The sequence below is a fragment of the Setaria viridis genome, chromosome 1 (assembly GCF_005286985.2).
Source record: "Setaria viridis chromosome 1, Setaria_viridis_v4.0, whole genome shotgun sequence".
NCBI lineage: Eukaryota > Viridiplantae > Streptophyta > Magnoliopsida > Poales > Poaceae > Setaria > Setaria viridis.
In genome coordinates this window covers 32180487-32189763 of record NC_048263.2, presented here as the reverse complement: position 1 = coordinate 32189763, position 9277 = coordinate 32180487, and the positions used below count along the sequence as shown (strand labels likewise).

Below are 9277 nucleotides of genomic sequence, written 5' to 3'. Positions count from 1 at the left end.
GAAAGTACATAAATGTGAGAATGTTATAATATAGAAAGACAGATAAAAACTAGAACAAATGATGATGGCAGTTGCATCAACGTAAGAATGCTCAAAAACATAATATTTTAAATTAGAGATCATTCTTTGATATAATTGAGCATGCATGATGGTAAACTGGACACAATAGAAACGCCCAACAGCATAATTCATCCTTACAACAATCATTTAAGGACATCTGGTACTAGCACTCATGTCAAATCAAATACTCCCTTTGATCCGAAATATAAGTCGTTTAGGACATCCAGACTTTGACTAGCAATTCTTAAGGAGATACAAAGTATAATTACACACAATAGAAGTATTTTCAGTGATGATTTTAACAGCATCAGCCTTAAGTTTTCAACCTAAATGATTTTTCATCTATTGATCACTGTAAGAGTTTCATCAAAGAGGCACAAAAATGAACGTGTGGGAGCTGGGCATGCCCTTTTGTAATTTTTGTCAAATAGTGGAGTCGACCACTATATCATAGATGTGTTCCGGGCAAATATTGTCAATAGCATTCAGAAATTGATTTGTTTTAGTTTCGAGCAGTAAGATCTGACCTCAAGTGTAAGAAACAGTGCCAAACAACACTCCGCAGTACCTTTTGGTTGGCAAAATTCCCCGTGGTGCTCGTTTCCCTCTCCAGAGAGCCACTGATGTGGCTTGCCTCGAGTCTCTTCTTCTCTTCAGGGGTGTTGTTTTTGGTACAGTTCTCATACTCTGCAAGGGCAGCAGCTGCGTCAGAATTATTTTCGGCAGAGGCTTTGCCCTCCCCAGTCTTTTTGTCACAGAATTTGCAGTGGCCATTATTTCAAAAAAGAGTTTGTAGTGGCCAGTGGCGTTAAACAGCATGCAGCGGCAGTAAACAAGGCACGCATCAAAGACGAGCGGAGAAGAGTAGAGGAAATAAGAATTACCGGCGGCCAGGGAGGCTCGGATGTTGAGGGTGATTCTGCTGCTGCCGTTGAACTGGAGGTCGGTCGGCTCCTTGCTGCAGGATTCTGCGGGATCGGCACAGCTACGCAGCTTCACGAAGAAGCCGTCGACGGCAGCGCTTCCGGATGAGTTAGCATTCGCGGGAAGGCGGGCCTCCGACGAGTCCATCAGGTCCTGCATCCACTACGCCGACTTCCCCTTCTCCCCGATCGCGTTAATCGTTGTTCTAGGGTTTGGATTGCATGGGGAATTTCCCTGCTGCATTGTGCTGTGGTCGCAATGCGCAAGCAGCCCGCACTATTTAAAACCTTGATAAAACCTGGCGTTCATGGAAATTGACTAAAATGACTCACACTGGATCTCACGTCAAACCTCACGTGGTTTTTTCATCGCACAGCAGCCCGTACTATTTAAAACCTTGCGTTGATGAGCGAGAAAAGAACATTGTTATTTTTAACTTCAATCTTTGTTGCATGTAGCAAAGTGCGGGTAAACTAGCTAGTTACTAAAACCACATGTGACTATTCTAGGTTAAACACATTTGATTCAATCCTCATATAACAAAATGCCTGTAATTATTGCCATTACAAAAATTGGCTATGTACCACGCATTTTATATGAACCTCTCTTTAGGGATGGAATGCATGAAGCCCTCATGGCTTGCTATCCACGGGCTTGGAAGCTTTCTGCTCCCATGTTTCGATCTGTTTCATTGACTTCTCCCTTCTACGTTGTAGCGCTTTGAATTCCTCAGGACTGAAAGGAGGCGGTAGGTCGCATGGACCAGCATCGCTGGTGGACCTCACCATGGAATCCTCCATGAACTTCTTCTCATTGCCTACAGCTTGGCAAGCCAGAGACTCGGAACAGACCTCAACAGCTTCAGGTGGTTTGGTTGGCTTGAACCTTAGGAGCTTGGCGTACTCAGTTAAGAGGTGAAACATATAGTCGTATACATAGTCCATACTGAGCTCTTTTTGAATGAAGTTGCTTGCTTGCTTTCCTATTCTCTGTGCCTAAATTTGAAGTGGACATACATGGACATGGTTATTATAAAAAAAAAAGCATAACCTTTACAAATGAACATAAAAATATTCTCTATAGAAGAAAGGGATGTTCTTTACTCCAATATGATCATTACTTGTGAAAATTATGTATAATTGGACTAGACTAGTAGGCAAGTATTCCGTATAGAAAGCTTTTGCCAGCAAGTTTTGAGCTTGTAATATTTTCAATAGAAGCAAATGGAGCAGTGCATAGGACCAGCATTTATCATTTGTGTTAATATGTCATAACAAAAATTTTAATGTTTTAACCAAAGCATATATCAAAGCAAGCACAGCAAAAATAAATAAATAAATAATGTTGAAATAACTCTATGATGCTTTGATTAATATAGGTGACAGTAAAGGTGTGCATCTTACAAGCAATGTGTTCCAATACATACAAATAAGCAAATGTTATGGTATAGGGTAGCAAAACTCCATTACTGATATGTAAAAGGCATATAAAAGGAAGTACCTTCTGTTTGTGAGAATTGCCCCAGTCAACAGCATACTTGATTGAGATACATTTATTGTCATCCCGAACTGGCCAATAATGTTGCATGGGCATCAGCATCCTTGAATAGAAATCATAGTATTTTGGTCTAACCACTAGTGTCATTGAATCGCAAGCTAGAATATACTTCTCGCTGACTGACCATGCTGATCCTTCAATATAAATCTTGTACCTATCATACAAAGAAAGAAGGTCAGCATTACTGACAGAACAACATAGATTTTTACTTATCTGTAAGGAAAGGAAACAAACCTATGGGTGCATTGACTAGCCAAATCTGACTGTTTGTATCCTGCCTTGATCTCTTTGAGCCAATCCTAAATGATAACAAAAACGAACTAGCTAATCATTGATGAATCACCAATTCACCATTACCAGAACTCTTTCATTAAAAAGGTGGTTATCCAGTAATTATCAAGGTTTAAACATTTTATGGGATGGAATCGAACAATTTGTGAGAAGAGAATGGGCCATTATAATTTCTCCAAGTATCAGAAATTTCAATGTAACATAATAAGGCGAAGCAAAGTACCTGTTTGTAAATCCGTGCGTTCCATTCATGCTCACTGGAGACATTACATTTAACGAGCTCCTGCCTTGTAGCTGCAACATCTGGATTCCCTTTCCAGTAAGCATAAGGTTCTCTATCCATCCATTTCACCCTCTTGTTGCCACTGTCCAATTCCTTCTGCAGAGCATCCCATGGCTTTATGTTGATCTCAGGCCTGTCATCACAGACAGTTTATAAGCCCATAAGCAGTGAAATCCGAGGAATTAAGTGGTGGTGCCTTTGTCTGAACATCAAAACACAAAAGAACTGCTCAACAGCAATTTCACTAGGCTAGCCCCCTAAAAACACAAACACCAGAAATGCAGCTGAACTTTTGCAATTGGTTCTCGTTAGTCACAATTATCAACAAGAAATGCAGTGAATACTGATATAACCATGCCAATGCATGGAAGAGACATGACTAATTTGTGGCAGGGAAAAAGGAAACTAGAGGATCAGTTGCTTACCAGCCCCAGAAAGACCAGTCTGGGAAGACGACGTCGAGCGTCTCGTTGTCACCGCAGTACCTGAAGACCGGCGGCAATACGGTGGCGTTCTCCCCCTCGTACTGGTCAGCGTGCACAACGGGCCAGTCGACGCAGTCGAACATGAGGTCGAGGTCAGGGACGCGGCCGGGGTAGCGCCGGAGCAGCTGCAGGATGCCCCAGATGGTGAAGAGGTCGCGCGTCTGGAACGCCGGCGCGATGGGCTCGATGTAGGCGCGGCCCCGGATCACGACGAGGCGGAAGTTGGCGGTGGCGCGTGCGCGGTCGACCATGGCGCGGGTGATACCCCCCGCGGCGCGCCATGGGTGGAGGTCCTCGTGGATGTAGCGGAAGTACGCGGGGCAGGTTGACGAGGCGTTGGCGGTGGCGGGGAGCGGCGGCGGATCGGGGATGGCGGCGCAGGTGGAGGTGGAGGAGGCGTTGGGGGAGAGCACGAGGTCGAGGGTCTGGGAAATGTTGCTGGGTATGTCAGGGTCACGGGGAAGCGGCGGCGCCGAGCAGGAGAGGGAGTAGGTCGCCCGCGGCGGCGGCGGCGCGGCGGGGATGGCCGGGATGGAGGTGGTCTGCGTCGCGGTCAGAATTGCCTGCAGGTAGAGGGACAGTATAAGACGGTGATCAACGGTTGTAAGTGACTGTTCTGCTGGGATGGGATGGGATGGGATGGGATGGGATGGGATGGGTTTTTTTCAGAAATTTTAACCAGTTCATTTTTTCTTAAAAAAGAAATTTTAATCGATTTCTTTGTGTTTTCTTTGTTCTATGGAGTATCAACTTCTTGTGTTTAAAAAGTGCAAAATGATCATATTGACTTCTGTGTTGAAAATGTGCAAATAATCGTGGTTAAGAAATTCCTTTGTATGAGTTGTGTTGCAAGCAAGAAAATACTCCACCATAGTATCGTGCGTTGATTGGGAATTTGGGAGTATTTAAGAGTGTATGGGTAATGCTGGTCTTTTGTATATTAACCACATGAGTATGTGCTGATTAACATTTCTGGGGTTAGGATAAAACTTTTGTTGCAAAAAGAAAAATGGATGGAGCTTACCTACCGGCTTTGAGCGCCACTGATCCAGATTTGTGATTGCCAGATGAGTCTGCACGTATGCCAAATCAATTGTTAGTACAGTACCTAGGAAGGATGGTCTTGACTACTCGTGCCCATGCCTCGGTTCGGTAAAAAAACTAATCCTCGCATTAACTCCAGAATAAAACGTCCTCGAAAATCGATACAGATGAAATGCATCGGCATACAATTTTTGTTTCTGAAAAGAATCTATGCAAAACGATGAGCACATCTATGCCGGACACCTGAAGCTGAAGCTGAAGATGAAAATGCAGGGGTGGAGGAGGTGAAATATCAACTCGAGAAAGCTCTGCACTCACAGTGGTGGTGATCCAGCGGGCGGACACGAGGACGCCGACCACGACGACGAAGAGGAAGAGGAAGATGGCCGTCGTCACCGGCGACGACGGAGATCCCGCGCCCTTGCCCCACCGCCGCCCGTCAGGGATCACCGCCGCGGCCGCCGAAGCCATCGCCGAGCGGCTACTCCCCTCCCTCGTCCACCCTTCGTTTCGGGCGGTCAGGGCCGGGAACTCTCGCTGTCTCCTCCCGGCGCGTCAGACTCTGCTCTTCTTGGGTCCGCCTGCTGGTGGAAGAGGAGAGGAGAAGAACGGGATGGAGCAGTGGCATCGTTGGCACTGGATCGAGGCATCGACCAGTGAGAGTTGCCACACACCGTTGCGTCCCCGTCGATCGCCCACGTGTGCTGCGCAGGGAGGGTCTGGGTCTCAAGTCGGGCGCCGAGTTCCTAGGACAAGGACTCGGTCAGAGAAAGTGAATCAAGTTGAGTTTTTATTATTATTATTCTTGCGTGGCGTGGCTGCTGATCGTGGACCCGCACCCGTGCTCGATTTGTGCAAGGAGCGAGGATCTTCGCGCACACTTTTGTCGCCAGTCGCCACTCTCTGATGTCCTGATGGAGTTGACGGCTGATGCTAAATCAACGAAAGCACAGCCTGATGAATGTGATCAGATCGCGTACCAATACCTATTATACCTGAATTTAACAACTAATCCTGAGAAGCCACCGTCATCCAATAAATGTTCCACGTATGTTGTTGTCTCGAGGAGGAAACGGATTCAGCCAGAGGAGAACGAACTGAGAAGCAGAACACGTCGTACTCGTCATCGCCATCTCCAAGAGAAGGGAGGGAGGCGGCACCACGGTCCACTGCACCGCAAGACCGGAGCAAGCAGCCAAGCAGGACACCCCGAGCTCCAATCATCGGAATCTGATCACACATTCAGGGTGCTTTTGGTTCGGAGACGAGGTGGGATGGGACGATCATGTTCCAATTTTGTAGGATGGGATAGTCCAATCTAATATTTGGTTAAAGTGGGATGGAACGGTTCCGTCTAGTGTTTGGTTGAAGGGGTTGAGACGGGTGGTATGGATGATATTTGTAACACCGTTACCTACAATACTTTGTGGATCCCATATATCATTTAAAGTCTCCCATGTCATCCTATATCCATTCTATTTCTTTTTTCCCCTTTTTCGTTTTCCCCTTATCTTCTCCGGAGGAGCTCCGGACCCGCTCACGAGGTTGGACGCCGGAGAAGCTTGCGCCGTCACCCGCTCGAGCAGCTTGCGGGACTACCCATGCTCCTCGCAGGGCCGCCCGCCGGAGTAGCTCCCGCTTTCGCCCGTCAGAGCAGCCCACCGGCCAGGAGCTCCGCTGCCAGGGCCCTCCGCCCGTCGAGACCTCCACCGGCCAGGAGCTCTGCCGCTCGGGCCCTCCGCCCGTCAAGACCTCCGCCCGCCCGGAGCTAGCCTCCGCCGCTGGTAGCTGGCGTCCGCCGCCAGGAGCTTAGCCTCTGCCCGTGCCGATGAGCAGAAGGAAGAAGATGTGCGAACAGCAGGCAGATGACGCGTGAGGAGTAAAGTGGGATGTTCCCGTCCGCTCATTTTGGTGGGATGGGGGCACCCGCATCTGTAGGGTATATTCCTCGTAGAGATGTCCCCGTCCCACCTATCTCCATGTAACCAAACGCACTCACACTCCAACACGCATGGCTCTGGCTTCGGCTCCTCACGTAGTCACGTGGCACGGGAAGCCCGAGAGGAACGCGAATCTGCAGGGTCTTGGAAAATCCACCGTACTGTTTGTGTGTTTCCTTTCTCGAGCCCTTTTATTCGACCAGTACGTCGCTGCATGCATGCGCATACGCCATACGGTTTCATGTATACTGTAGTCGGTTCAAACCTCGAAATTTCGAATTCGCGTGAGGTCGACAGCTACGCCTATATGCTTCCAACTATCCAATCCGAGAGAAAAAGAAAAGCAAGTAGCCAACGAAAATTTGGACTCGGGACCATAATTACCTTACCATATGATCGTAAAATACTAACGTGTAGTGTCAACCTCTGTTCTACACTGAACAACGGGAAATGAGCCACCCGAACTGCTTTATGCAAGCTCTCTCGTCCTTAATGTCACATTACTCTCCTCTCCTACTCTCGTATACGCCGCAATAGCAAAGAAGGAACACCTTTCGATTCGAATCATACTGGGCACAATTGCCAAACTTCCTTACCGTGGTCCAGCAATCATGGGAGAAGCCGATCCACTCGGTAGATAAAATTCGAGTACTGCACATTAAGCTAGCAAGATTAGCAAAGGCACTGAAGCAATGGAGCAAACAACAAATAATGCCATTGAAACTCCAAGCCGATATTGCAACAGAAATTATACGGCTATTGGATCAGGCACAGGAACAACGAGCTCTCACGGATACTGAACTGACACTACATAAGAAAGCAAAGGCGCGCGTACTGGGCTTCACAGCCCTTCGGCGAATTAAAATCAGACAGCGATCTCGGCTAACCTGGATTAAACTGGGAGATGCCAACACTCGCCTGTTCCACCTCAGGGCAAATGGCCGCCGGCGGAAAAACTTTATCGCCTCACTGCGGCCGCAAGATTACTCCAGATAGAACACTGACGGGACACGATGACAAAGCTGCAGAGTTGTTCAAGCACCACACATTGTTGTGTGGGGAATACACAACAAGAAACGATGCCATAAACTGGGATCAACTACAAATACAGCAGCACAACTTGAGCCACCTAGATGTGCCCTTCTCGGAGGAAGTTCGGGCCGCTATATTTCAAACGCCGTCGGAAAAAGCACCGGGGCCTGATGGGTACACTGGACTCTTCTACAAACTGGGCTGGCCAATCATCAAGAAGGATTTGCTAGAAGCATTGCACCAGATTTACAACCTCAGAGGGGATCGGTGGTCACTGCTTAACTCGGCCAACGTTGTACTGCTCGCTAAGAAGGAGGAAGCAACACAGGCAGGTGATTTTCGCCCGATCAGTTTGATGCACAGTGTCGCCAAAATCATAGCAAAAGTCCTTGCCAACAGACTTGCACCGCACCTGCCGGTAATAGTATCTCCAAGCCAAAGCACATTCATTAAAGGAAGAAGCATCCAAGACAATTATCAGTACGTTCAGGGGCTGTCAACCACTTCCATCGTTCAAAGACACCAATGTGCTTTCTCAAGCTTGACATAGTTAAGGCCTTTGACAGCGTAAGATGGGACTATATGCTCGAGGTGATGCAGCGGTTGGGATTTGGCCAAAGATGGCGTGATCTCATCTGCATCCTGTGGGCGCACACCACGTCCAGAATCTTGCTCAATGGGGTACCAGGAAGGCCAATCCGGCACCATCGGGGATTGCGGCAACGGAACCCTCTTTCGCCGATGCTCTTCAAATTGGCAATAAATCCCTTGCAGCGCATCATGGACAAGGCAACTCAGCAAGGTATCCTGACCCCAATTGGGGCTGACCCTATTCGCATGAGAACCAGTCTCTATGCTGATGATGCAGCTCTATTTGTCAGACCAACAGTGCAGGATATTACAATTGTGCAACAGATTCTGCAATCATTTGGAGCAGCCACCAGCCTGAAAACGAACATGCAGAAATCTGAGATCTTCATGATTCAAACACAGGCAATTGACAGTGAGCAAATGCTACAAAACTTCCAATGGAAAGCTAGCCTTTCCCGGCAAAATATTTGGGCTTACCGCTGCACATTGGATGCACTAGAAGAGTGGATGAGCAAGTACTAATCGATAAGATCGCTGCAAGGCTACCGGGATGGAAGGGTAGGTTGCTCAACCGAGCGGGAAGGCTCGCCTTGGTAAATTCGGTCCTCACATCCATTCCGGTTTGCCACATGACCTCCTTCCCTCTATCTAAATGGGCCATCAAGAGAATTGACCGCGTCAGGAGAAACTTCCTCTGGAAAGGGCACAGCGATCCATGGAAAGGGTACTGTCCGGTTAATTGGATCAGGGCTTGCCGGGGCAAAAAAAAACTGGGAGGATTAGTAAAGGACCTGGCATGCTTCAATAGGGCACTCCGGCTACGATGGTCTTGGTTCCGGTGGACAAACTAATAGCCGTGGACTGGAATGCATATTAAACTGAATACGGCAGAGCAAGAACTATTCAGATTGAGCACCACTATCACCATGGGAGACGGACAACGGACAAGCTTCTGGAAGGGCCGATGGCTCAGTGGCAGAGCACCCCAAAAAATCGTGCCTGAATGCTATGCACTGGCTTGGAGAAAGAATCAAACGGTGGTAGCGGCTCTGCCAACTAGAAGATGGATG

The 9277-nt window shown here is 47.9% G+C and overlaps 1 protein-coding gene across 1 annotated transcript; it reads right to left on the bottom strand.

Annotated features, from left to right (window-relative positions):
• Positions 1–1390: 1390 nt before the first annotated feature.
• Positions 1391–5371, bottom strand: LOC117842435 (uncharacterized). Its single transcript, XM_034722894.2, has 7 exons — positions 4963–5371; positions 4629–4673; positions 3541–4163; positions 3056–3248; positions 2776–2840; positions 2485–2695; positions 1391–1979 (listed from the first exon to the last, which is right to left on the bottom strand). The coding sequence occupies exons 1-7, from the start codon at positions 5113–5115 to the stop codon at positions 1617–1619; spliced, it is 1653 nt and encodes a 550-aa protein (XP_034578785.1). The 5' UTR covers positions 5116–5371; the 3' UTR covers positions 1391–1616.
• Positions 5372–9277: the final 3906 nt, after the last annotated feature.

What these genes read in the sequence shown, in the direction of transcription:
- LOC117842435 (XM_034722894.2), bottom strand. Translation starts at nt 5,115, where the DNA reads ATGGCTTCGGCGGCCGCGGCGGTGATCCCTGACGGGCGGCGGTGGGGC. An exon ending in ATCAGTGGCGCTCAAAGCCG is followed by an intron (nt 4,164 to 4,628) that starts GTAGGTAAGCTC and finishes CTCTACCTGCAG; the next exon opens with GCAATTCTGACCGCGACGCA. An exon ending in ACGCACGGATTTACAAACAG is followed by an intron (nt 2,841 to 3,055) that starts GTACTTTGCTTC and finishes GTTATCATTTAG; the next exon opens with GATTGGCTCAAAGAGATCAA.